Source organism: Grus americana, chromosome 3 (genome assembly GCF_028858705.1).
Source record: "Grus americana isolate bGruAme1 chromosome 3, bGruAme1.mat, whole genome shotgun sequence".
NCBI lineage: Eukaryota > Metazoa > Chordata > Aves > Gruiformes > Gruidae > Grus > Grus americana.
This window is the reverse complement of record NC_072854.1, coordinates 411,111-436,030: the sequence shown is the minus strand read 5'-3', so window position 1 is coordinate 436,030 and position 24,920 is coordinate 411,111. Positions and strand designations below refer to the sequence as shown.

The 24,920-nt window shown below is 74.1% G+C and overlaps 4 protein-coding genes across 14 annotated transcripts; 2 read left to right on the top strand and 2 right to left on the bottom strand.

The window, feature by feature from the left end:
* The first annotated feature begins 385 nt into the window (after positions 1–385).
* Positions 386–8,191, top strand: EMILIN1 (elastin microfibril interfacer 1). The gene is made up of 8 exons (XM_054820013.1): positions 386–726; positions 2,864–2,989; positions 3,788–3,996; positions 4,086–5,921; positions 6,710–6,817; positions 6,948–6,965; positions 7,166–7,300; positions 7,628–8,191. Exons 1-8 carry the CDS (start codon positions 554–556, stop codon positions 7,957–7,959), a joined length of 2,937 nt encoding a protein of 978 aa, XP_054675988.1. The 5' UTR covers positions 386–553; the 3' UTR covers positions 7,960–8,191.
* A 38-nt stretch (positions 8,192–8,229) lies between these two features.
* On the bottom strand, positions 8,230–17,368 carry LOC129204312 (cGMP-dependent protein kinase 1-like). 4 transcript variants are annotated; one of them, XM_054820036.1, is made up of 20 exons: positions 17,299–17,368; positions 16,455–16,660; positions 16,188–16,354; positions 15,755–15,868; positions 15,576–15,681; positions 12,757–12,820; positions 12,540–12,617; positions 12,378–12,466; positions 11,534–11,599; positions 11,343–11,390; positions 10,628–10,672; positions 9,982–10,120; positions 9,759–9,889; positions 9,561–9,650; positions 9,326–9,467; positions 9,066–9,229; positions 8,880–8,996; positions 8,654–8,716; positions 8,497–8,572; positions 8,230–8,412 (listed from the first exon to the last, which is right to left on the bottom strand). In XM_054820036.1, the coding sequence occupies exons 2-20, from the start codon at positions 16,628–16,630 to the stop codon at positions 8,326–8,328; spliced, it is 1,962 nt and encodes a 653-aa protein (XP_054676011.1). In that variant the 5' UTR covers positions 16,631–16,660; positions 17,299–17,368; the 3' UTR covers positions 8,230–8,325. The 4 variants fall into 4 exon arrangements, with proteins under 4 accessions (XP_054676011.1, XP_054676013.1, XP_054676012.1 ...); XM_054820038.1 differs by having other exon boundaries at positions 8,880–8,981; XM_054820037.1 differs by lacking the exon at positions 17,299–17,368 and adding an exon at positions 16,780–17,264.
* A 1,371-nt stretch (positions 17,369–18,739) lies between these two features.
* Positions 18,740–21,948, top strand: KHK (ketohexokinase). 3 transcript variants are annotated; one of them, XM_054820060.1, is made up of 8 exons: positions 18,740–18,929; positions 19,013–19,129; positions 19,242–19,376; positions 20,253–20,325; positions 20,747–20,893; positions 21,331–21,419; positions 21,507–21,664; positions 21,746–21,948. In XM_054820060.1, the coding sequence occupies exons 1-8, from the start codon at positions 18,799–18,801 to the stop codon at positions 21,829–21,831; spliced, it is 936 nt and encodes a 311-aa protein (XP_054676035.1). In that variant the 5' UTR covers positions 18,740–18,798; the 3' UTR covers positions 21,832–21,948. The 3 variants fall into 3 exon arrangements, with proteins under 3 accessions (XP_054676035.1, XP_054676036.1, XP_054676034.1); XM_054820059.1 differs by lacking the exon at positions 19,242–19,376 and adding an exon at positions 19,415–19,549 and having other exon boundaries at positions 18,743–18,929; XM_054820061.1 differs by lacking the exon at positions 19,242–19,376 and having other exon boundaries at positions 18,742–18,929.
* Positions 21,949–22,185: 237 nt separating this feature from the next.
* Positions 22,186–24,907, bottom strand: CGREF1 (cell growth regulator with EF-hand domain 1). Of its 6 annotated transcripts, none has more exons than XM_054820052.1 (6): positions 24,451–24,907; positions 23,640–23,843; positions 23,064–23,135; positions 22,804–22,889; positions 22,605–22,729; positions 22,186–22,495 (listed from the first exon to the last, which is right to left on the bottom strand). In XM_054820052.1, exons 1-6 carry the CDS (start codon positions 24,705–24,707, stop codon positions 22,187–22,189), a joined length of 1,053 nt encoding a protein of 350 aa, XP_054676027.1. In that variant the 5' UTR covers positions 24,708–24,907; the 3' UTR covers position 22,186. The 6 variants fall into 6 exon arrangements, with proteins under 6 accessions (XP_054676027.1, XP_054676028.1, XP_054676029.1 ...); XM_054820053.1 differs by having other exon boundaries at positions 22,804–22,874; XM_054820054.1 differs by having other exon boundaries at positions 23,640–23,816.
* Between the last annotated feature and the right edge of the window lie 13 nt (positions 24,908–24,920).

The window sequence follows — 24,920 nt, the reverse complement described above, 5'->3', positions numbered from 1 at the left end:
TGCGGGGCAGAGGGTGCCGGGGCGCCGCGGGCGGGCGAGGATCGCGGTGCCACAGGAGGCCGTGGGCAGCCGCGTGAGGCTGTGGCGGCATGGGGAGGGGGGACCCGTCGTGGTAGCACCGGCCGCGCTGGCTGCCTGCAGCCCTGGCCCCCTGCCCGGCCTCTCTGGCTTCCCCCGTCCCTCCTTCCCGTCCTCGCTGGCGTCCCGGCCTAACGAGAAGCAGATGTGCGGGCGGCGGGGGCGGGGGGCCGGCGGGGGCCGCGGTGCCCGGCAGAGGCCGGGGTGCGCCGGGGGCCGCGTGGGCCAGGGAGGGGGCCGTGGCGGGCAGGAAGCGGGGGGCCCCGGGGACCCCGTCGTCGGGCAGCGCCGGGGCGGCTCTGGCGGCGAGGGGCTGGCCGAGGCGCGGCCGAGGGGAGGGCAGAGCCGCCGTGCCGAGCCGCGCAGAGCCAGGAGGGACGGAGCCGCGACGGGACGCGCCATGCGCTCCTGAGCTGGGCCGTGCCCGCCGAGCCGTGCCACGCCAAGCCGTGCCGTGCCGAGCCGCCCGCCCAGCATGGCCCCCTGGCTCTGGCCGTGCCTCCTGGCCGCCCAGGCCCTGGCCGCCAACTTCCCCCCCAGGTACAGCCTCTACACCGGGGGGGCCGCCCCGCTCAGCCCCATCCAGGCCACGGCCCCACAGGGCCCCGCCGCGGCCCACAGCGGTGCCCGGGCCGCCAGCCGGCACAGGTAGGAGCCGTGACCGCCGGGCCGTGCCGGGAGGGGACCAGGCGGCCGGGCAGCACCGCCGGGAGCGGCCCGGGGGGAGCAGGGTGCAGCCGCCCACCCCAAGGCCGCGGGGCCCCCGGGACCCAGCATGTGCCGTGAGCAGCCTGGGCTGCGCGGCGAGGGGCGGCGGGTCCTGTCCCCGGCGGGTGCTGCCGTGCCGGGTGCCGGGGACGGCGCTGGGTGCTGGGTGCTGCCCCCACCCCTCGCTCGCCCGCCGTCCCCAGCGCAGGTGCCGGTGGGTGCACGTGCAGGGTGGGGGCCGGGGGCTGCGAGGGGCCGCGGAGGCGCACGTGGGGCAGGGCGACAGGAGGGGCTGGGGCGCCCGGCGAGCTCCAGCGGGTGTGTGCGCTGGGCTCGGTGCAGGCGGGTGCCGGCAGTCGTGCGTGCCGTGATGCCGGGGATCCCGGGCTGGTCCCACCTCAGCATCCCCACGCCTGCGCTGCGCACCCCGGCACGGGGTCAGCGCTGCTGGGGACAGGGAGGGTTGAGGGGCCCAACCCCACCCTGCCCCGGCCCCATCCCTGCCCCGGCTGTGCCGCCGGCTGAGGGGCAGTGTGGGGCCGTGGGGCTGCCGTGGGGCAGCTTGTGCCTGCCTGTGGGTCTGGCACTGGGGGAGGTGCAGGGCTGGGGGCGGCCCCGCGCCGGGTTGGGGGTCCCACTCTCACCGCGGCCATACCAGCGCCACAGCAGCGTGGCCGTGTGGGGTGGAGCTGCACCGGCAAAGCCACGGCCGGCGCCTGCCCCGTCCCTGCCCCGCTGCTGGCCCCACGGCAGCCCCACGGCAGCCCCACGGCAGCACCCGGGGTCGGGTGGCGGCAGGACCCGGCTGCAGGCGTGGGGCTGCCTGGAAAGGGGGGGATGTGGGTCGGGCACCCCCAACCCCAGCCCAACCCCATGGCACCAGGGCATGGGCATGGTGGAGCATTTATGGGCTTTGGGGCACAGAGGGTCTCCCAAGGGTTGGGGGGCACAGTGCCCCCTCACTGTGCTTGGGGGGCGCAGGGGGCTGTCCCCGTGCCCTGCCCTTTCAGGAGGGGTCTCGTCCCATCCCCGTCCCGTCCCCGGGATATGGACATCCCCTGGGTCCCGCGGGTGCGGGGCTGAGGGGCACAGGGGGGCCGGGGAGGGAAGGAGGGAGGCGAGGGGGGGCCGTCGGTCAGTGCAGGAATTCCCGGCGTCCCCCAGGGAGGAGCTGGAATCCAGCCGGGGCCTGAGGGGAACCAGCCGGGCTGACGGGAACCGGCCGCAGCTCCGTGGGCCCCCACCACAGCTCCCGCCGCAGGGGGCCAGAGGGGGCCGGGGGGCCGCAGCCCGGGGGGCCGCTGCCCGGGGGGCTACTCTGTGCGGGGCTGGGGGTGCTGGGCACGGGGCTGGGCGCTGGGCTCCGGGCTCGGACCATATAAGGCTGCGCCGGGGTCCCTGCAGCCCGTGGGGCCGGGCTGGGGTCCTGTGCCGTGGGGCTGGGGTCCTGTGCCGTGGGGGGAGCATCTGCTCTGGTTCGGGGGGGTGACCCCCATTTGCAGACTCCTGGTTGGGGGCGCAGTGGCCGTGGGGTGGCTGAGCCCCCGCAGTGGGCGGCTGCCCCCGCCACACCAGTGCAGAGGGGACCGGGGACACGTGGGGCAGCGATGGGGCAGGATGTGGGGTGCTCGTCCCTGGGACAGGCAGCGCAGGCCCCACAGCATGGTGTGACGGTGTGCCTGGCACCCCAAACCCTGCCTGGCCACCCTGAACCCCCAGGCAGAGCCCCCATCCCCACAGGGCTCCCCAGGGGCTGCCCCATGGCCGGGGGCTGCGGCTGCTCCTGCGGTGCCACTGGCCCCTGCCAGGGCTCGGCGCTACGGGCTGCCGGGCAGAGTGGGGATGAAAGGGCTGCGGTGTGGGGCAGGATCCGGCCCATTAACCCCACAGCGCTGGGCCGTGACGGCTGCTACCGGTGGGACCAGCAGGGCGAGCACGGGGGCGTGCGGGGGGGCCCGGCGCGAGCCAGGGGATGGCGGGGGGGGGGGGGGGTGCTGGGTGAGCGCCAGGACGATGCCGGGTGCGCGCCGGGGATGCCGGTTGTGTGCCGAGTGGGCGCCCTGACCCCTTCCCGCAGGAACTGGTGTGCCTACGTGGTGACGCGCAGCGTGAGCTGCGTGGTGGAGGACGGCGTTGAGAGCTTCGTGAAGCCGGATTACCAGCCCTGCGGCTGGGGGCAGCTCCAGTGCCCCCGCGTCCTGGCGTGAGTGGGGCCGGGGGGGGCCGGGGGGGGCTCAGAGCGGGGCCAGGGCTGGCTGCAGCCCCGCTGCCCCCCCCCCCGCCGCCCCACTGGTGTTTATCCACCCCGGGGTCACGTTTACTTTTTCACAAGAGCCTGGCGGCCTCGAGAGCTGCCGGGTGGGTGACCGGCCCCCGCCCAGCCGGCAGCCCCCCCGCGAGGCAAACCATGGTGCTGGGGACCCCGGCTCTCCCTGGGGCGGGTTTTGGGGCTGGCAGCGCGGGGCGATGCCAGCGTTGGGTGGTGGGTGGCGGGGCCCGGCAGCGGCAGCCCCCCCCGGCCGCCGGCGGTTGAGCAAGAGTCTGGGTGCAGGCAGGCCGGGACGGCGCGGCCAGACCGGGGCCTGTGGGTGGGTTTGCTCCCGACTCGCCGCCTGCCCAGCCCTGAGCTGCTGCCCGACGTCTGGCAGGGAGCTCTGTGCAGGCAGGGAGCTGGGAGCTGAGTGCAGGCAGGGAGCTGAGTGCAGGCAGGGAGCTCTGTGCAGGCAGGGAGCTGGGAGCTGAGTGCAGGCAGGGAGCTCGGTGCAGGCAGGGAGCTGGGAGCTGAGTGCAGGCAGGGAGCTCGGTGCAGGCAGGGAGCTGGGAGCTGAGTGCAGGCAGGGAGCTCGGTGCAGGCAGGGCTTTCGCCTCCACCCCTGCTGCCCCAGGACCAGCCCCACTCCCCACACCCGGGACCCCCACCCAGTGCCCCCCCATCTGCCCGTGCTGCCCAGCCGGGGTCCCGTCCCCCCGTGTGCTGCGGCAGCGTCCCCTCCGCCCGCAGGTACCGCAGCTTCCTGCGGCCCCGCTACAAGGTGTCCCAGAGGACGGTGTCGGAGCTGGCCTGGCGCTGCTGCCAGGGCTACTCGGGCGAGGACTGTGCCGAGGGGCCGGCGCCGGCAGCCCCCCTGCCCACCGGCCGCCCCCGGCCCCGGCCCGGCCGCCCCACGCTCTCCGGCTTCGGCAACCCCCTCAGCGGCCTGGGGGGCGAAGGTAGCGCCGTGGGCGGCAGGGGGGGTGGGAAGGCGCCGGAGGGGTGGCCCCAGCGCGGCCGTGACCCTGACGGTGCGGTGTGGCGGCAGGCGGCGGGGACGCGGAGAAGGTGCGCCGGCTGGAGGAGCAGGTGCGGCGGCTGAGCGAGCAGGTGGAGGAGCTGCGGGCCGGGCAGGAGGCGCCGCCGGAGCACCCGCGCCAGGCCACGGACAACGGCCCCGAGCAGCCGGCCGACGCGGCCGCTCCCGCCGAGGTGCGGGAGGCGCTGAGCCACGTCCAGCGGCGGCTGGAGGAGCTGGAAGGCCGCTTGCACCGCCAGGAGAGCGGCCGGGAGGGCCCGGGGACGGCGAGGGAGCCGGGGGCGGCCGCGACGCTGCGGGAGCTGGAGCAACGGGTGCAGGAGGCCTGTGCCGCCTGCATGACCGGCACCGAGGGGCTGCGGCGGCAGGCGGCGGAGGACCGGGAGCGCATGCAGGCGCTGGAGAAGCTGGTGGGCTCGGTGGACCAGCGCAACCGGGAGGCCGTGGAGACGGTGCAGCGGCACATCAGCAGCCTGAGCAGCCGCCTGGCCCCCGCCGCCCCGCCGGACGAGCTGCACCGGCGCCTGGCTGAGCTGGAGCGGCGCCTGGACGAGCTGCCCACGGCCGGGGTGGCGGGGCCGGGCGGGCAGGGCCCGGTGCTGGCGCGGAGGCTGATGGAGCTGGAGGGGCGGCTGAACGCCTCGCGGGCCGGCCCGTGGCCCCCTGAGCCGGAGGGGCGGCAGAGCGGGCTGCCGGGCCGCCTGGCCAACCTGAGCCGGGCCGTGGAGGGGCTGGCGGCCAGCGGGGCGCAGCGGGGCGCCCGCCTGGCCGAGCTGGAGGGGCTGCTGGCCCGCTGCGGCCAGCCCTGCCCGGCACCCCCACAGCCCACGGCGGGCGTGCGGGACGCGGGGGACGGGCAGCTCGGCCCCCTCCTGCGGCAGCTGGAGCGGCGGCTCCAGGACACCGAGGGGCAGTTGCGGGCCCTGGGCGGCGGCGGTGGCGGGGCCGGGCTGGCCGGCACCCTGCGGGGGCTGCGGGCGGAGGCGGGGGAGCTGTGGGAGCTGCTGGGGGTGCAGGGGGAGGCGCTGGGGCGGCTGGACGGGCGGCTGGCGCAGCTGGAGGCGGGGGGGCCACTGGCCGAGGAGCTGGCGTGGCTCCGCAACCGGACGGGGCGGCTGGAGGCCGAGCTGGGGGCGGCAGGCGGCAGCCCCTGCCCCCGGCCCTGCGCCCCGCCGCCCCCCCAGGAGCCGGAGCGGCCGCGGGACGAGGGGGACGCCTGCGCCGCCGGCTGCCGCCCGGCCCGGCCCAGCCCCACGGCAGAGGCAGAGGAGGCCGAGGTGCCGCTCGACGGGTTCGGCGTCTTCGGGGGCACCTCGCCCTCGGAGCTGCGGGCGCTGCGGGCCGAGCTGGCCTCGGCGCTGCTGTCCCTGGACGGGCTGAACGCCACGGTGCGCGGGCTGCAGGACGCGCTGGACCAGCAGGACGCCCGGCAGCGCCAGCTGGGCGCCATCACCGACCGCGTCGTGGCCGAGCTGGACCAGGCGGCGGCGGCGGCGGCGGCGCGGCAGGCCGAGAGCGAGGAGCGGCTGGAGCGGCTGGCGCGGGAGCTGGCGCGGGCCGGGGGCTGCCCGGCCGGCCTGGAGCCGCGCGTGGCCAAGCTGGAGGGTGTCTGCGAGCAGCTGGAGGCCGTGGCGGGCGGGCTGCGGGGCGTCCGCGAGGGGCTGGGCCGGCACCTGGCGGGGCTGTGGGGCGCGGTGCGGGACCTGAACGGCACGGCCGGCGCCCAGGCCGCGCTGCTGGACAAGGCGCTGCAGGCCCAGCTGCCCCGCCGGCTCGGTGCCCTCAACGCCAGCCTGCAGCACCTGCGCGGGGAGCTGCTCCGCCTGACGCAGAGAGACCTCACCGGTGCGCGGGGCGGGGGGACAGGGACGTGGGGACGGGGGACGGGGGACATGGGGACGGGGGACGTGGGGGTGGGGGGACATGGGGATGGGGGACGTGGGGGTGGGGGGACATGGGGATGGGGGACGTGGGGATGGGGGACGTGGGGATGGGGGGACATGGGGATGGGGGATGTGGGGATGGGGGACGTGGGGATGGGGGGACATGGGGATGGGGGACGTGGGGATGGGGGACATGGGGATGGGGGATGTGGGGATGGGGGACGTGGGGATGGGGGGACGTGGGGATGGGGGATGTGGGGATGGGGGACGTGGAGGTGGGGGGACATGGGGATGGGGGACGTGGGGATGGGGGACGTGGGGATGGGGGGACATGGGGATGGGGGATGTGGGGATGGGGGGACACAGGGATGGGAACATGGGGGTGGGGGGACAGGGATGGGGATACAGGATGGGGGGACACGGGGATGGGGGACATGGCAGGGGAAAGGGGGACGTGGGGACACAGGGCTTTGAGGAGTGGGGGCACAGGGTCGCTGGGGAGCAAGGTGTGGGGGTGTGTGGGCACAGCTTGGGGGTGTTGGGGTGTGGGGAGACAGGACCACGAGGCTGCGGAGGCCGTGGGGCTGCGGTGCGTGGGGACGTGGGTTGTGGGGACACGGGGATACACGTCATGGGGGCATGGGGACACAAGCCGTGGGGATGGGGGGGCTCAAGGTGTGGGAGCGTGGGGCTGCAGTTGAGGGGAAGGGCCGTGGGGCCGGAGCAGCCCTAACCCCATCCTCCCTTCAGGGCCCCCCGGCCCCCCTGGACCCGCTGGCCCCATGGGTGAGATGGGCCCCCCCGGCCCCTCTGGGCCCCCTGGCAAGGATGGGGAACAAGGACCCGTGGGCCCCCCCGGTAAGGAGCAGCCCCCCCCGTGCCCCGTGCCCCGCAGTGGGGCAGCGCTGGTGTGGCTGGACCCTGCGCCCCGGGGGTCCTGCCCCGTGCCAGCCCCGCAGCCCCTGACCCTCCCGCCCTTCCCTCCTAGGGCTGCCAGGAGAGAGAGGTACGGGGGGCTGGGGGGCTGCAGTGGCAGCTGGGGGTCTCTGGGTGGGGGCACGAGGGGCTGGGGGGACGTGGCTGGGGGCGGGGGGGGGCACGGACACGGCAAAGGGATGGGTGTGGGCGGGGGGGGGCAGGGGCTGGGGGTGCGGTGGGGGGCAGGGGGTGCCGGGCCGGGGTGCCCCATCCTGACGCGGTGCCCAGGCGAGGTGGGGGAGCCGGGCTCCGTGCCCCGCATCGCCTTCTCGGCCGCCCTGAGCACCCAGCGCACGGAGCCGGGCACCGTCCCCTTCGACCAGGTCCTGCTCAACGACGGCGGCGCCTACGACGCCGAGACGGGTGAGCGCCCGTGCGGCACGGCTACGCGTGGGGCTGGGGGGCAGATGGGGCCTGCGGGACAGATGGGGGGCTGCAGGGCGGGATGGGGGGGGCTGCAGGGCAGGCAGGGGCTGCACGGGCATGGCTGAAGCACGATCCCGGGGCGCGGTGACGGTCCCAGGATGAGGGGGGGGCTCAGGGGGTGCTGTGCCCGTCCTGAGGGAGCGCTGATGGCCGTGGGGTGCAGTGGGGGAGCCCGGGGGTGCAGAGCCCAATCTGGGGGCGCCGGGGGGGGTCCCTGGGGACAGGGCGGCTGCCGGCACTGACGCCCACCGCCCGCCACCGCAGGCACCTTCACGGCGCCGGTGAGCGGACGGTACCTGGTGAGCGCGGTGCTGACGGGGCACAAGGGGGAGAAGCTGGAGGCCGTGCTGTCCCGCTCCAACCAGGGCATCGCCCGCCTGGACTCGGCCGGGTTCCAGCCCGAGGGGCTGGAGAAGGAGCCGGTGGCCGCGCTGCAGCCCAGCCCCGGCGCGCTCGGTGTCTTCAGCCTCCTGCTGCCGCTGGCGGCCGGCGAGACGCTCTGCGTGGACCTGGTCTCGGGGCGCCTGGCCCACGCGCCCGACGAGCCCCTCACCGTCTTCAGCGGGGCCCTGCTCTACGATGCCGAGGAGCCCTAGAGCCAGCGGACCCCCACACCCTCCCCCGGCACGGGACTGCCGGCCAGTCGGGGGCACAGCCGGGCCGGGGGGTCCCCATGCCCCGGCGGGACCCCCTCCACCCGCCCCGTTATTTATCAGCACCCCCCACCCCTCGCTCCCCCGCCGCCACGCACCCCCGCCCCACACCGTCCGCCCCGGCCCCCCACGCCGCCCCACTGCCCCCAGCCCCCCACCGCCCCCCACGAAATAAAGACACGGCACCGGGTTTTGTACCCGCGGCTCCGGCTCCTTCCTGCACCCCGCTGAGGCCCTGCGATTTACTGCCCCAGGGCAGCCCCCCCCACCCCAAAGAGCATCGCCCTGGATGGGGGGGTCCCGCTGCCATCAGAAATCCTCGTCCCAGCCCGAGCACTCGTCCTCCGCTGGCGTCCAGTCGACCGAGAAACGCTTGAAGTTGACGTAGGGGGGTCCCTGGGGAGGACGGGGTGAGGGCCGGACCCTCCTGCCCCACTGGCAGCCCCCCACCCCGAGCCCCCCACCCCGAGCCCCCCTCACCTCCTTGATGAGCCGCAGGGTGGGTGCCTCCAGCTGCCGCAGCACGAGCTTCCTCCACTTCAGGGCCCCGAACCACCTGGGATGGGGGCGGCTGCAGGAGGGGCCGAGGGGGGCACGGGGTCCCCACTCGCGCCGCCCCCCCCCCCCCCCCCCCCACCTGTGCTTCTTGATGCCGCGGATGCCGCTGGCCGTGTTCCCCAGGCGCTGCCCCGGACGGCGTCTGCAAGGGGACAGCGTGGGGCGGGGATGGGATGGGGGGGCACCCGAGTGTCTCCCGAGATGCCTCGACCCTGCCCGGGGCACCCCAGGGCACCCAGCACCCCCCGTGCTCCCCCCGCTCCTCCACAGCCCTTGGGGGCCCCGGCGCTGGGCGCCCCGAGCACCTGCAGAGTTTGCTGATGAGGGAGCAGGCGGCCTCGCCGAGGAAGGCGGGGAAGGAGAAGACGCCGTCCAGGATGCGGCTGTAGATCTGCTGGGGGTCGGCGCTGTGGAAGGGGGGCCTGCGGGGAGTGGGCAGGTGGAGGCCTCGCCACGGGGGGGCTCGGCCGGCCCCGGGGACGCGCGCTCACCTGCCCACCAGCAGCTCGAAGGCGAGGATGCCCAGCATCCAGAAGTCGACGGCGAAGTCGTGGCCCTCCTGGCGCAGCATCTCTGGCGCCAGGTACTCGGGGGTCCCGCAGAAGGAGTAGGTCTTCTCCCCCCGCCCCAGCTCCTTGGCGAAGCCAAAGTCGACCTGCGGGCACCAGCGCCGTCAGCCAGCACGGCCCCCCCCAACCCCCAGCCCCTGCCGGCACCTCCCCGGGCGCCACGGGGACGCCCACCCCGGTACCAGCTTGACGTAGCCGCGCTGGTCCAGCATGAGGTTCTCCGGCTTCAGGTCACGGTAGACGATGCCGCGGCCGTGCAGGTACTCGAGGCCCTCGACCACGCAGGCGCAGCAGAACACGGCCAGCGGCTCCTCGAAGCAGCGCCTGCACGGCAGGGACCGGCGGTTGCGTGACGCAGTACAGCACGGCACGGCGCGGCACTGCCGCCCCGGCGCCGCGGTCGCCTCAGCCCCGTACATCTCGCGCAGCTTGGTCCACAGCTCGCCGCCCTGGCAGAACTCCAGCAGCAGGTAGACGTACTGCCCGTCCCGGAAGGTGCCGAAAAACCTGCCGGCGGAGAGGGTTCGGCGGGACCTCGGCATGGCTGGCAGCGACACTGCCCTGACCCCCGCGCTGCCCCCCCGCCGCCCTCGTGCCGTGGCCCCCCACTCTCACCCCACGATGAAGGGGCTGCGGCTGCCCGCCAGCACGCGCCGCTCGGTGCGCACGTGCTCCTGCTGCTGCCGCCGCACCACCCAGTCCTTGCGGATCCGCTTCAGCGCAAAGAGCCGCTCCTGGCACCGCACCTGGGCGCGGGCAGCCGTGGGCATGGGGACGGGCACCGCCGGCCGCGGCAGGACAAGGTTGGGTGCCGGGGGCCGCGGGATCCGGCTCTCACCAGCTCGACCCGGCCAAAGCCGCCGGTGCCCAGGACGATGCGCTGGCCCTGCCACTGACCCTCCTCGTAGCGCACGGCCACCAGGTCCTCCAGCCGCTCCGGTGCCGGGGGCTGCCGCAGGATTGGGGACCCCCAGCCCCTGTGGTGGGGACCACGGCCCTGCAGCACCCACCCCAGCACCGAGGGGCTGATGACCCCCCACTGCTCCCTGGGCCCTGCCAGGTGCCATCATGCTGGGCCACGGGGACACTGCAGCACCCAGAGGGACCCCGTGTCACCCAGCCAGACTCCAGGGACCCGCAGCACAGGGCCAGCCCCTGGGTGACTTGCTGTTGTCTTCCCTCCCTCCACTGCCCACCCATGTCCGTGCCGTGAGGCCAGGGAGCCTGATTCCAGGAAAGGGTGGCCATCCCTGTCCCATCCCATCCCCATCCCATCCCATCCCATCCCATCCCCATCCCATCCCTGTCCCATCCCATCCCCATCCCATCCCATCCCATCCCCATCCCATCCCATCCCATCCCCATCCCATCCCATCCCATCCCATCCCCATCCCATCCCATCCCCATCCCATCCCCATCCCCATCCCATCCCCATCCCATCCCCATCCCCATCCCATCCCATCCCATCCCCACCCCACCCTCACCTCCCGGGATCCTCGGGGGCTGCTGCGTCTCCATCACACACGTCCCTGAGGTGGGCAGAGGTCCTGGGGGGTGGGGGCAGTGGGGCCAGCCCCCCCTCAGCCCCCCCTCAGCCCCCTCCCCACGTTCCCCCCTCAGCCCCCCTCAGCCCCCCCAGCCCCCCCTCAGCCCCCCCTCAGCCCCCTCCCCACGTTCCCCCTTCAGCCCCCCTCAGCCCCCCTCAGCCCCCCAGGGATGAGTGCAGTGGGGGGGGGGGGGCCATGGGCACCCAGACCCATGTGTGGCACCAGGACGGAGCCCCCTTGGCCGGGTGGCCCATGGTGGGGGACACCCCCTGTGCGGCCACGCCGCAGCGAGCAGCATCTCGTGCCGTGGGGCTCGCCGGCCACCCCCCGGCACAGGGTTCAGGACCCACTCGGGGCCACGGCAGCCCCCCAGCCCGGCCAGGCCCCCGCCGGCTCCATCTCCCTGCCGGAACCATCACCCCCCCCCCTGCACCCACCACCCCGGGCCCTTCACCCCAGACCCCCCAGGGCACGGCCCCCACCCCTGCCCCCCCGAGCAGCAGGACCCGAGCTGCCCAGCTGGAGCGGCCCCCCCCCCCGCCCCGCTGGGGGTCCCCCCTGGGGCCAGGGTCTCCCCACGGAGCTGAGTGCTGCCCTGGGGTCCCCCGAGGGGTTGGGGATCCCGGGGGCTCCGGGGGCCGGGGACACTCACGGCTCCGGGGGCTCCGGGGGGCAGAAGGGGCTGATCTCCTGGAAGTCACTGTGGGGCAGAGGGGGGCTCAGGGGGGTCCCAGGTGTGACCCCACTGGGGTCTGGGGGGGACACAGGGGGGACACAGGGGGGACACATGGTGGGGGGACACAGGGGGGTGACATGGGGGGGACACGGGGGGGGGACACCCACTCCTTGGCCATGGTGACGCAGGTGACGTGTCCCTGGGCCTGGCACGACGCCGTCCGGGGGGTGTTCCTGCAATGGGGGGGTCACGGGGGGAGAGATGGGGGGGAGGGGGGGCAGGGGGAGGGGGGTGGGTGTGTGCAAGGGCTGGGTGTGCACAAGGAGCTGGTGCAGGTGAACTGGCACGTGCCCCATCCCGGAGCACCAGGGACGCCCTGGGGGTGCTGCAGGCGGGGGGGGGGGTGGGGGGGGTGTCACTGCGGGGGGTGTCACTGTGGGGGGTGTCACTGTGTCACTGCAGGGGGTGTCATGGGGGGGTCACTGCGGGGGGTGTCACTGCGGGGAGTGTCATGGGGGGGTGTCACTGCAGGGGGTGTGTCACTGCGGGGGGGATCACTGCGGGGGGGGTGTCACTGTGTCACTGCGGGGGGTGTCACTGGGGGGGGTGTCATGGGGGGTGTCACTGCGGGGGGGGAGGGGTGTCACTGTGTCACTGCGGGGGGTGTCATGGGGGGGTGTCACTGCGGGGGGTGTCACTGTGTCACTGCAGGGAGTGTGTCACTGCAGGGGGTGTCATTGGGGGGGTGTCACTGCGGGGGGTGTCACTGTGTCACTGTGGGGGGTGTCACTGGGGGGGGCGGGGGAGGGGTGTCACTGTGTCACTGCAGCACGGATCTCCCGCGTGCACTCGTGCAAGGCTGCACCCGTGTGGCAGCGGCACGGAGCTCACCCCGCGTTCCCGGCACACAGCCCCCCGCGGACACCGGGGCTGCACCGACCCCCCCCCCCCCCGCCCGGACCATGTCGGTGCCCGCAGCACCCCGTTTTGGGGGGGTGACCCCGCACGTACCGCAGCAGGGCCCGCTCCCCGAAGTGCTCCCCGGCGCGCAGGACGCGGACCGGCCTCTGCCGCCCCAGCACCCGCCGGCTCACCCGCACCTGCGGCACCGGCACCGGCTGAGCGGGGCGGGGGGGGCCGGGGGGCGCCCGCTGCCCGGGGTGTCGCACCCACCTCTCCCTTCAGGATGATGTAGAAGTTTTCCGCCTCGTCCCCTTCGTGGATAATGACGTGGCCGGGCGGGAAGGTGCACTGGGGAGGGACGGGGCGGGCAGGGGACAGGCAGGGGACAGGCAGGGGACAGGCAGCCCCCCCCGCCAGCCGGTCCCAGCCCCTGGATGCCCCCGACCCCCCCCCCCCTCCACGGGCCGTGTCCCGGGCGCCCACCCACCTCCTCCATGGCGTCCAGCAGCTTGCAGAGGTGGCTGTGGGAGAGGTCCCGTAGCCAGGGCACCCTGCGCGACACGGGGCTCGGCTGGGCTCCACGGGCTGCCTGCACCCTGCCCGCACCCTGCCTGTGCCCTGCCTGTGCCCTGCCTGTGCCCTGCCTGCAGGGCAGGGATGGGATGGGATGGGGATGGGGATGGGATGGGGATGGGATGGGGATGGGGATGGGATGGGGATGGGGATGGGGATGGGGATGGGATGGGGATGGGATGGGATGGGGATGGGGATGGGATGGGGATGGGATGGGGATGGGATGGGATGGGGATGGGGATGGGGATGGGATGGGATGGGGATGGGATGGGGATGGGATGGGGATGGGGATGGGATGGGATGGGATGGGGATGGGATGGGATGGGGATGGGATGGGGATGGGGATGGGATGGGGATGGGATGGGGATGGGGATGGGATGGGATGGGATGGGGATGGGATGGGATGGGGATGGGATGGGATGGGATGGGATGGGATGGGATGGGATGGGGATGGGGATGGGGATGGGATGGGATGGGATGGGATGGGGATGGGATGGGGATGGGGATGGGATGGGATGGGATGGGATGGGATGGGATGGGATGGGGATGGGGATGGGGATGGGATGGGATGGGATGGGGATGGGATGGGGATGGGGATGGGGATGGGATGGGATGGGATGGGGATGGGATGGGGATGGGGATGGGGATGGGATGGGATGGGGATGGGGATGGGATGGGATGGGGATGGGATGGGGATGGGGATGGGATGGGATGGGGATGGGATGGGATGGGGATGGGGATGGGATGGGATGGGATGGGATGGGATGGGATGGGGATGGGATGGGATGGGATGGGGATGGGGATGGGGATGGGATGGGGATGGGGATGGGATGGGGATGGGGATGGGATGGGATGGGGATGGGATGGGGATGGGATGGGGATGGGGATGGGGATGGGATGGGATGGGGATGGGGATGGGATGGGATGGGATGGGGATGGGATGGGGATGGGATGGGATGGGGATGGGGATGGGATGGGGATGGGATGGGATGGGGATGGGGATGGGGATGGGATGGGGATGGGATGGGGATGGGATGGGGATGGGATGGGATGGGGATGGGGATGGGATGGGGATGGGGATGGGGATGGGGATGGGGATGGGGATGGGGATGGGGATGGGATGGGGATGGGATGGGGATGGGATGGGATGGGATGGGGATGGGATGGGGATGGGGATGGGATGGGATGGGATGGGGATGGGATGGGGATGGGATGGGATGGGGATGGGGATGGGGATGGGATGGGGATGGGATGGGGATGGGATGGGATGGGGATGGGGATGGGGATGGGATGGGGATGGGATGGGGATGGGATGGGGATGGGATGGGATGGGGATGGGGATGGGATGGGGATGGGGATGGGGATGGGGATGGGGATGGGGATGGGGATGGGGATGGGATGGGGATGGGGATGGGGATGGGGATGGGATGGGGATGGGGATGGGATGGGGATGGGATGGGGATGGGGATGGGGATGGGATGGGATGGGGATGGGGATGGGATGGGATGGGGATGGGGATGGGATGGGGATGGGATGGGATGGGGATGGGGATGGGATGGGGATGGGGATGGGATGGGATGGGGATGGGATGGGGATGGGGATGGGATGGGATGGGGATGGGGATGGGATGGGATGGGGATGGGATGGGATGGGGATGGGGATGGGATGGGGATGGGATGGGATGGGGATGGGGATGGGGATGGGATGGGGATGGGGATGGGATGGGATGGGGATGGGGATGGGGATGGGATGGGGATGGGATAGGATGGGGATGGGGATGGGGATGGGATGGGGATGGGATGGGATGGGATGGGGATGGGGATGGGATGGGGATGGGGATGGGGATGGGGATGGGGATGGGATGGGGATGGGATGGGATGGGATGGGATGGGGATGGGGATGGGATGGGGATGGGATGGGGATGGGATGGGATGGGATGGGGATGGGGATGGGATGGGATGGGGATGGGGATGGGGATGGGATGGGGATGGGATAGGATGGGGATGGGGATGGGGATGGGATGGGGATGGGATGGGATGGGATGGGGATGGGGATGGGATGGGATGGGGATGGGATGGGATGGGGATGGGATGGGGATGGGGATGGGATGGGATGGGGATGGGGATGGGGATGGGGATGGGATGGGGATGGGATGGGGATGGGGATGGGGATGGGATGGGATGGGATGGGGATGGGATGGGGATGGGATGGGATGGGGATGGGATGGGATGGGATGGGGATGGGATGGGGATGGGGATGGGGATGGGATGGGATGGGGATGGGATGGGGATGGGATGGGGATGGGGATGGGATGGGATGGGATGGGGATGGGATGGGGATGGGATGGGGATGGGGATGGGATGGGATGGGGATGGGATGGGATAGGATGGGGATGGGGATGGGGATGGGGATGGGGATGGGATGGGGATGGGGATGGGGATGGGATAGGATGGGGATGGGGATGGGGATGGGGATGGGATGGGGATGGGGATGGGATGGGATGGGGATGGGATGGGATGGGATGGGGATGGGGATGGGATGGGGATGGGGATGGGATGGGATGGGGATGGGAACAGGGATCAGATAGGAACAGGGACTGGGAAGGGGATGATGGGGATGAGCAGGACAAGGCTGGGGGACTCTGCAGCCGGGGCTGGCAGGAGGGGCTGGCAGCCCCCCCCGGGGGGGTCAGCGTGTGGTGGGTGCTGGGGGCGGGTGCCAGGCCCCACTCACGTCCGCAGGGAGCTCAGGATCTCGTCTCGTCTCCGCTTGGCGTTGCTGGTGGCGATGGCGCGGTACCGCTGCCTGTCGATGGCCCAGAGGCGCACGGGGCCGAGCGCTGCGACAGAGGGGCGTCAGCGGGCCGGGGGGGGGGGTCGTGGGGCGGGGGGGGGGGTGGGTGCTGCCCCTACCCTGCACGGTGGCCGTGCGCCTGCAGTGGTAGAGGAGGGCCAGCTCCCCAAACACGTCACCCGGCCCCAGCGTGCGGAGCGGCCGGCCCTGCTGGCTCACGCTGAGCTGCCCCTCTGCAGAGAGACACAGCCTGCGGCGGGCGGCACCGACACACGCACGCGCATGCACACGCGTGCACACACACATACACGGGACTGCCCTGCAGCAGGCGGCCTCGCACGTGCACGCGGGTGGTGCATCCCCCGCAACGGATGCACACACAGCACACGCAGGCGTGCACAGGCACACACATGCACGCGGCAGCCTGACACGCACGTGTGGCAGCCACAGCAGACGAGCTCACCCCAACACACACCCATGCACAGATGCACGCACGCCTCCAGCACGCCTGCACACACGTGATCCCCGCGCGTGCCGGCACCACGCTCTCACCCGCCACGATGTACATGGCCGTGCCCTCGGCGCCCTCGGCCAGCACCGTGTCACCAGGGCTGTGCCGGACGGGGGTGAAGCTCTGGGCCAGCGCCTCGGGGCAGCCCTCGCCCAGGCGCCGCAGGAACTCGCTGCGTCCCACCGCCTCCGCGATCAGGCCGAGGTCCCTGCGGACACGGGGACACGGGGACACGGGAACGTGGGCAGGGCAGCTCCGGCCACTGGCCCCCGCCCCGCCAGAGCCCCCCCCCGGTCCCCGCTGGCTACCTGTGCGACGTGGGGCTGTTGGGCACGCGGACGGCGGCGTCGCTGGCCAGGGGCTCGGGGACGATGGCCGGTGCGTGGCTGTCCCACTGGCTGCAGGGCGGCTCCGTGGCCTCCTCCCGTGCCACGTCCCGCAGGAAGGTCGTCTCCTCCCGCAGCTCCTGCAGCCGCGCGTCCATCCCCGTGCCGCCGCCACCGGTCCCGGTGCCCTGGGGGTGCCGCAGGCGGGCAGGGAGCAGCGTGGCACACACCCCCCCCAGCACCGGCCCCGGGGCATGGAGGGGAGATGGTCCCCGGGGCACGGGGGCACAGCCGCACAGGGCACTACCAGGCTCGGCACGGTGCTGCCGGCGTTGGCTCTGCACGGCCCGGCACAGCACGGCACGGGTGGCCACAGCGCGGTGAGGGACACCCAGGACCCTGCAGTGCCGGCACTCGGACCCCACTGTACCCCAACTCCTTGGCCCTGGGGGCAGCGTGGGCAGGGCCCCGGCGCAGGCAGGACCCCGGCGCAGGCAGGACCCCGGTGCAGGCAGGATCCCGGTGCAGGCAGGGGGTCCCTGGGCAGAGGCCACAGCCCCACGCGGCTGCCGGCAGGGTCTGCCCCGGCCGCGGCCCCCAGCAAGGCAGGCGTGCGATCCCGCGGGCACCGTGCCCGGGCGCTCCCTGCCCCGTGCAAAGGTTGTGCCGCCGGTACGAGGAGCCCGGAGGGGCCTCGGCGCTGCCCCTGGCACGGCTCAGCACGGGGACGCGGTGACCTGTCCCGTCCTCCCGGGCACCCTGGGCCGTGGCTGCTGCCGGTGCCGGGGGCTGAGCCCCGCTGCCCGTCCCGCGCCCGGCCGCCTACCTGTGCCACGGCTCCCGCTCCCACGCCGTCCCTCCCACCCGCGCTGCCGCCGTGGCACAGTGACACGTTAACCGGCGCTTCCGCGGGTGTCCGGGTGCCCCCGCCCAGCACGTGCCAGCCCAAACCCGCGCCTGCTCACAGACCTGCGCCCCGACCTGCACTTGAACCTGCCCCCGTGCTCGGAGGGGGGGGGGTGGGGGCCCCCAGCACCCCGTGGGTCCCAGCAAAGTCCAGCCCAGGGGCCGGCACCTGCTGCACGCTGACCCCGGCCACGTCCTCGCCCCACGGCACCGCACGGTGCCCCCCCCCCCAGCCCCCCCCACGCTCCCCCCGCGCTCCCCCCGCCTCTCTCCCTGTGCCCCCGCCGTGCCCGGTGCCCCCCGGCCCAGCCCCACGCCAGGGACCCACTGACCCACTGCCCAGCCCGGCACGCCGGGGGCCCTCGGTGCCTGCCCAGCCTCAGCGACCTCCTCGGGGGGTGTGCACGGGGGTGTGGGTGTGCACGGGGGTGTGGGTGTGCACGGGGGTGTGCATGTGGGGTTGTGCGCATGGGGGTGTGGGTGTGTGCACAGGGGTGTGCGTGGGGGGGGGGTGTGCACAGGGGGTGTGGGTGTGTGTGTACGGGGATGTGGGTGTGCACAGAGTTGTGCATGTGGGGGTGTGCGCATGGAGGTGTGTGTGCATGGGGGTGTGGGTGTGCATGGGGATGTGCACGGGGGTGTGTGTGTGGGGGTGGTGTGCACGGGGGTGTGCGCGTGGGGGTGTGTGCACATGGGGGTGTGTGTGCACAGGGGTGTGCGTGGGGGGGGTGTGCACGGAGGTGTGCGTGTGTGGGGGGTGTGTGTGCACGGGGGGGGTGTGTGCACAGGGGTGTGCGTGTGTGTGGGGGGGTGTGTGCATGGAAGTGTGCGTGTGGGGGGTGTGTGTGCGCACGGGGGGGTGTGTGCACGGGGGTGTGCGTGTGTGTGTGGGGGGGGTGCACGGGGGTGCATGTGCACGGGCGGGGTGGTGCAAGTGGAGTGTTTGCACAGAGGAGCGTGCACGGAGGGTTGTGCGTGCAAGTGCAGTGTGTGCACGGGCGTGTGCGCACGGGGGGGGGGTGAACAACGCGCATGCAAAACGCGCGTACGTGTGTGCTTGTGAGCAGCGCGCGCACGGGCCGTGGGTGTGCGCGGGGGGTGAGCACGGGCAGCGCGCGCGGCGGGGGGGGGGGGGGGGCGGGGGGGGGGAGGGAGCGCGGGGAGCACGTGCGGCCGCGCACGCCCCGGCGGTCTGCGCACGCTCCGGCACCGGGCGGTTTGTGCGCATGCGCGCGGTGCGGGGCGTGGGGGCGAGGCCTCTAGGGCGGGTCCCGCCTGGCCCCGCCCTTCCCTCGCCCCGCCCCCAGTGGGGGGAGCGGCGTGGCGGCGGCCCCTGATTGGCCGCGCCGTGAGGGGCGTGGCGCGGGGGCGGGGCGTGGCGGCGCTGTCCGTGCCGGTGCCCCAGCGCAGCGGGTCCAGCATGGCAGCGGGGGCGGCCGCCCCGCGGGACCACGGCCCCGGCGGGGAAAAGCGCATCCTGTGCGTGGGGCTGGTCTGCCTGGACATCATCAGCGTGGTGGAGGCCTACCCCGCCGAGGACTCCGACACCAGGTACCGGGGGGGGGCAGCTCCAGTGCCGGTCCCGGTGCTGGTCCCGGTGCTCCTCCCGGCACCCACGACCCGCGGCTTTGCAGGTGTGTGTCGCAGCGGTGGCAGCGGGGCGGCAACGCCTCCAACTCCTGCACGGTGCTGTCGCTGCTGGGAGCCCCCTGCGCCTTCATGGGCTCGCTGGCCCCCGGGCACGCCGCCGAGTAAGTGGGGTGCGGGGAAAGGGGGGGGGGGGCCCGGGCTGCCGGCGGGGGACCCGAGGCCGCCCCCGCCCTGATGCTCCCGCCGGCCCCTCCGCGTCTCTCCCGCCGGCAGCTTCGTCCTGGCCGACCTGCGGCGCTACGGGGTGGACGTGGGCCACGTGGTGCCGCAGCCTGGCGGCTGCCTGCCCGCCTCCGTCGTCATCGCCAGCGCCAGCCGGGGCACCCGCACCATCCTGCACGCCCACGGGTGCGTGGCGCCCCTCACCCCGCTCTCTGTCCCCCAAGTTTCATTACGGCGGATTTCCGGCGCCGGGGTGTGGACGTGACGCACGTGGCCTGGCAGCCCCGCGGGGACGTGCCCTGCGCCTGCTGCGTCGTCAGCACCGCCAACGGCTCCCGGACCATCGTGCTCTATGACACGTAAGGGCGCCAGCCCCGGTCCAAATCGCCCGGCGGGCAGCGCTTGGCTGGGCCGGCTCGGGCCTGTGGCCCCCTCCCTGCCTTCACCCCGGCCGTGCCGGGCGCCCAGAGCCACCCCCTGCACCCGGGCATCATTCCACCGGTGCCGGCCCAGCGCTCCCTGCCGGGGGGTCCCACGTGCCAGATTGGGTGATTCTCCGTAATTCTGCACACACAATCGCTGCCAATCGTCCCCGGTGCCAATCACCCCCTCCGGTGCCGCGGCCGTGATTGGCGGCAGCATCACTGCGTGTCCACGCGCTCCGGTGCACTGGACAGCCAGCACGGCCCCGTGGGGACACCCCGCACCACATGCGCGCTGCCTGGCGCCCAGGACAGCGCTCCCTCGGCCACGCCGGTGCTGACCGGGCAGCCGCGATCCTGGCCCTGGCAGAGCGCTGGCCGCGTTCACGCGGGTCGGGGGTGGAAAGGGCTGTTGGGCATCGCCGGCCCCTCCGGCTCTGCCAGCTCCAGCCTGGCCAGCGCCGCGCTGCCCTTTGAGTCCACCCCAGGGTCCTGCCGCACCGTCATTAATGATTCACCCGGGCGGTGCCAGCCCCGGTGCTGCCCTTCGCCCCCAGCTGGGCGCTGGGCTGGGGTCACCCGGGGCTGCCCCACGCTGTGGCTGGGGGTCCCCCCGGCCCCCCTGACCCCTGCCCCGCAGGAACCTGCCCGACGTGACGGCGCGTGACTTCGAGCGGGTCGACCTGTCCCAGTACAAGTGGATCCACTGGGAGGTGAGCTGGGGCCGGGGACACGGGGACACACACACATACACACACGCACATGCACATGCGCACACACATGCACACACACACGGACACACATGCACACACACGCACGTGCACATGCACGTGCACATGCACACGCACGCACACATGCCCACGCATGTGCACATGCACACGCACGCACTCACGCATGCACACATGGACACACACATGCACACACATGCACACACATGCACGCACGCACACACATGCACGCAGACGCACATGCACGCGCGCACACACACACACGCACGCAGACGCACATGCACTCATGCACACACGGACACACGCATGCACACACACACACACACACACATGCAGACGTGCACAGCCCCAACCCCCGGGGCCCCCGGGGCAGGCGGAGCCGGTGCCAGGCCGTGCACGCCCGCAGGCCCGTAACGCGGCGGAGCAGGCGGAGATGATGCGGCGGGTGGAGCGGTACAACGGGGCCCGGCCGCCGGCCGAGCGGGTCCGCACCTCGGTGGAGGTGGAGAAGCCGCGGGAGGAGCTGCTGCCGCTGATGGGCCTGGGCCACGTGGTGCGGGGCGGGGCCTGGGCCGAGGGGCGGGGCCTGGGCCGAGGGGCGGGGCCACCGGCCATGGGCGGGGTCACGGGCCGGGCCGTGGGGATACGGAGGGGGCGGAGATCGGGGCGGGGGGGCGGGGCTATGGGTGGGAGGGTGGGGCCGGGGGCGGGGCCTACCCCAATGGGCGGGGTCACGGGGCGGTGGGGCCGGGTGACAGTAAGGGGGGGCGGGGGGGGGGGCCGGGGGGGGGCAGGGATGGGGAGTCGGGGACCAGCGGGTGCAGTCGGGGAGTGGGGGCACGGTGGGTGCCGCAGTGTCAGTGTCTGGCGGGGGTTGGGGGGTGTCACAGTGGGGGTGCCGCAGCGTGTGGCCGCGCTCTGGGGGTGCAGACGCCCCGCACGGCTGGGGGTGTGGGGTTGCCGCCCCCCGCCCCAGCCCCCCTCCCGCAGGTGTTCATCAGCAAGGACCTGGCCCAGCACTTCGGGTACCGCTCGGCCCCCGAGGCGCTGCGGGGGCTGCACAGCCGCGTGCAGCCGGGGTACGGGGGGGGGCGGGGGGATCGGGGCGGGGGAGGGGGGGGCACGGCCGTGCCCTGCACCCACCAAACCCCCCCCTCACCCCCCAGGGCCACCCTGATCTGCGCCTGGGCCGAGGAGGGGGCCGACGCCCTGGGGCCCGGCGGGGAGCTGGTGCACTCGGACGCCTTCCCCCCCGAGACCCTGGTGGACACGCTGGGGGCCGGGGACACCTTCAACGCCGCCGTCATCTTCGCGCTCTCGGCAGGTGGGCACGGCCCGGCCCGGCACAGCCATGGCCCGGCACGGCACGGCCCGGCCCGGCGGGGCTGACACCCCTGCTCCCCAGGGAGAAGCCTGCAGGACGCCCTCACCTTCGGCTGCCGCATCGCGGGGAGGAAGTGCGGGATCCAGGGCTACGACGGCATCGTCTGAGCCGGGCGGCCCGTGCCCCGACACCCCCCCACACCCCTCTGGGCACGCCACCCCCGCTGCACCCCCACCCCGCTGCACCCCCAGCCCTGCTGCCAATAAAGCCCCGGCTGGCCCCCCCCGCCGCCTCCCGCGCCCCCCCCGGCTCTGCCCGGCCCCGCACTCACCACGGCCCGGGCCAGCGGCAGCGCCTGTATTTCTGCGTCCCGCCGTGTTACAGCGGCAACCGCACGGTCCCGGCCCCGCCGCAGGCTGGGGACACCCCCCCACCCCTCCCGCGGGCTCCCGAGCGGGGCAGGGAGCAGCCGGGACACCGCACCCCGGGACACCGCGGGGCTGGCACAGCCCTGCCCACAGCCTACCCCTCCCCGGGGTCTCCCCAAACTGGAGGTGCCTCCCCCTCGGGCGCTCCAGCCTCGGGGGCTTCTTCTACCTCCACGGCTTCGGCCTGGGGGGCTGCCTGCCCCTCTGGGTGGGCACCACCGCCGGGCAGCCCCTGCCCCTCTGCCGGGCCGCCCACCCCCGCGTCCTCCCCGGGCGGCTGCAGGAGGGGCTGCCCCGGGGGCCCCCGGCCCCGGCCGGGCGAGAGCAGCAGCTCGGGGGGGTCGAGCAGCCCGTCCCCGCTCAGGTCCTGCCTCTCCAGGGCTCGGTCGACCAGCGCGGCCACCTGCGGGGACAGAATGGGGACGGGGTGAGGGCCCGGCCCGGGGGCTCCGTGGGGTGCGAGGGGCCGGGGGGCTCCGTGGGGTGCGAGGGGCCGTCCCCGGGGGACCCACCGCGTCGGGGTCCGGCCGCCCCCCGTCCCGCTGCGCCAGCACCGCTCCCAGCAGCTGCAGCAGCTCCAGCCCGTCCAGGCGCCCGCTCCGGTCGTGGTCGTGCAGCACAAAGAGGTAGAGCAGGGCTGTGGGGCACGGGCACCGTGGGGCTGCGGCCGCGTCCCCGCCCCGTGGGACCCCCAGCCCCCCGCTGCCTTACCCTGCTCCCGCGTCAGGGTCTCCGCGTCCCGCTCCGGCGGCCCCAGGCTCCTCACCGCGCTCCGCAGCAGCCTGGGGGCGGCGGGGCTGGGGTGGGCACGGGCTGGGGTGCCCAGGGCTGCTCCGCCCGATGGCAGGTCCCCAGGACCACCCTGCCCCACAGCCAGCTGCCCCCCCTGCTCCGCTCCCCCCCCCCATCGCTGGGTGAGTCCTGGTGCGCAGGACCCGGTGCCGTGGGGGTCCGCGAGGGGCAGGACTCACGGCAGTGTCAGCAGCTCCGGGTTCAGTGGGTCGGGATCAGGATCCGGCTCTGTGGCTGCGGGGACCTCGGGCCTGGCCGGGGGGGGGGGTATTACCTGTGCCCCTGGGTGGGGGGCAGCAGAGGGGGGCAGCCCACCCCAGCTGGCCTGATGTCCCCACAGTGCCCCACACCCACACTGCGTGCCTTCCACCCCCGGCCCTCGCAGCCCTGCACACCCCCCCATGCCTTTGAGCCCTGCCCTTGACCGTGTACCCCCGGACCCCCGCGCCCACCTGCAGCCATGTGCCCCAGTCATGCCCATGCGCCCCCACCTGCACCCATGCGCCCCCACCTGCACCTGTGCACCTAAACCACACCTGCGCCCCCCACCCATGTACCATCCCATACCCGTGCCCCCCCATACCTGTGCACCCCTCCATACCCGTGCCCCCCTCCCGTGCACCCAGATAGCCGTGCACCCCCATACCCGTGCCCCCCCATACCTGGGCCCCCATTCCCGTGCCCCCCCCATACCCGTGCCCCCCCATACCTGGGCCCCCATTCCCGTGCCCCCCCCATACCGTGCCCCCCCATACCCGTGCACCCCAGCCTTGGGGGCTGCCCTCGCCGCCGGGACCAGCAGCAGCAGCAGCGGGGCCACCAGCGGGTTCTTCATCCCGTGACCTCGGGCTGCGGCCGGGCGAGAGCGGCTGGGTGGGCACCCCGGGGGGGTGGAGGGCCGTGGGGGCCGTGGGGGCCGTGGGAACCCGGCACTGGGAGAGGGGCGGCGGGTGGGGGCTCTGCAGGAGACACTTCCCCACAGACACGGTCACGGCCCCGTCCACTCGTCCCGGAGCCCTCCCGTCCCGTCTGGCCTCTGCTCCCCTGCCCGCACCCCCTGCCCGCACCCCCTCCCACCCGCCTTCGCCCTGCGGCAGCTCCCTCGGGGTGTCCCCGTTCCCCCCTCACCGCGCCCCGGCGGGAGCGGCAGCCTGGGGTGGGGGGGAAGCTCCGGGAGCGTCCGGCGGCTCCAGCGCGGCGGGGACACGCTGGCACGGCCGGGACGGCTGCGGTGCACGGAGGGAGTGTTGCACGCGTGGGCACGCTGCGGGGCACTGCACGCGCACACGGCGCACACACACAAGAGTGCACAGACAGTGCACGCACGCACAATGCACACGCACACAGTGCACGCTGCACACACAGCACAGACACGCTGCAGGGCACAGCGCGCGCTGCACACGCACGCAGCAGCCTTGGCACACGCACAACACGCGCACACCATCCCGCCCTGATGCACACACGCTGCGCACACGGTGCACGCGCGCACACCCACACACACCTCCCCTCCTCTCCCCCCCCAAAAAAAACGCGTCCCCGCGGCCCGGTGCCCCCGCACCCGCTCACCCAGCCCCGGTCTCACGTCTCGGCGCCGCTCGGTGCCGCCCGCCCCGCCCCGGGCCACGTAGCCGACACGTCCCCCCGCACCGGTACCAGCACCGGCACCGGCCGGGCCCCGCCTCGCCGGGCCCCGCCCCACGCGCCGAGCCCTCCCCTGCCCGGGGGGGGAGGGTCCAGCCCCCGCCCGCCGCGCCCCGGGGAAGCCCCGTCCGCGCCCCGCCGGCAGCGCAGGGGTTAACCGGCAACCTGCGCCGTGCCCGCATCAAAGATGGCCGCCGGCGCCACAGGTACCCGCCCCAGGGCGTGGCCAATGGCGGGGCGGGGGCGTGGCCACCCACGGGGGCGTGGCCGCCCGGGCAGCGGCGGGGGGGGAGGGTGGCGCGGAGGGGCCGTGGGTCCCGATCCCGGTCCCAGCCCCGGTGACGGCCACGGGGGACGCGGCGGCTGCGCGGTTCGGCCCGTCCGTCACCGCCAAG

Excerpts from the sequence above, each read along its gene's own strand:
- LOC129204312 (XM_054820036.1), bottom strand. The coding sequence starts at position 16,630 with ATGGACGCGCGGCTGCAGGAGCTGCGGGAGGAGACGACCTTCCTGCGG. Across the intron at positions 10,673-11,342 it reads CCCCCGGAGCCCCCGGAGCC|GGACGTGTGTGATGGAGACG; the intron begins GTGAGTGTCCCC and ends TGCCCACCTCAG. Across the intron at positions 9,468-9,560 it reads TGGACCAAGCTGCGCGAGAT|GCGCTGCTTCGAGGAGCCGC; the intron begins GTACGGGGCTGA and ends CCTGCCGTGCAG.
- CGREF1 (XM_054820052.1), bottom strand. The coding sequence starts at position 24,707 with ATGCGGGCACGGCGCAGGTTGCCGGTTAACCCCTGCGCTGCCGGCGGG. Across the intron at positions 23,844-24,450 it reads AGACGTGAGACCGGGGCTGG|AGCCCCCACCCGCCGCCCCT; the intron begins GTGAGCGGGTGC and ends TGTCTCCTGCAG. Across the intron at positions 22,496-22,604 it reads GGCGGCCGGACCCCGACGCG|GTGGCCGCGCTGGTCGACCG; the intron begins GTGGGTCCCCCG and ends CTGTCCCCGCAG.
- KHK (XM_054820060.1), top strand. The coding sequence starts at position 18,799 with ATGGCAGCGGGGGCGGCCGCCCCGCGGGACCACGGCCCCGGCGGGGAA. Across the intron at positions 19,130-19,241 it reads GCCCCCGGGCACGCCGCCGA|CTTCGTCCTGGCCGACCTGC; the intron begins GTAAGTGGGGTG and ends TCCCGCCGGCAG. Across the intron at positions 20,326-20,746 it reads ACAAGTGGATCCACTGGGAG|GCCCGTAACGCGGCGGAGCA; the intron begins GTGAGCTGGGGC and ends GCACGCCCGCAG.
- EMILIN1 (XM_054820013.1), top strand. The coding sequence starts at position 554 with ATGGCCCCCTGGCTCTGGCCGTGCCTCCTGGCCGCCCAGGCCCTGGCC. Across the intron at positions 727-2,863 it reads CGGGCCGCCAGCCGGCACAG|GAACTGGTGTGCCTACGTGG; the intron begins GTAGGAGCCGTG and ends CCCTTCCCGCAG. Across the intron at positions 7,301-7,627 it reads CGCCTACGACGCCGAGACGG|GCACCTTCACGGCGCCGGTG; the intron begins GTGAGCGCCCGT and ends CCGCCACCGCAG.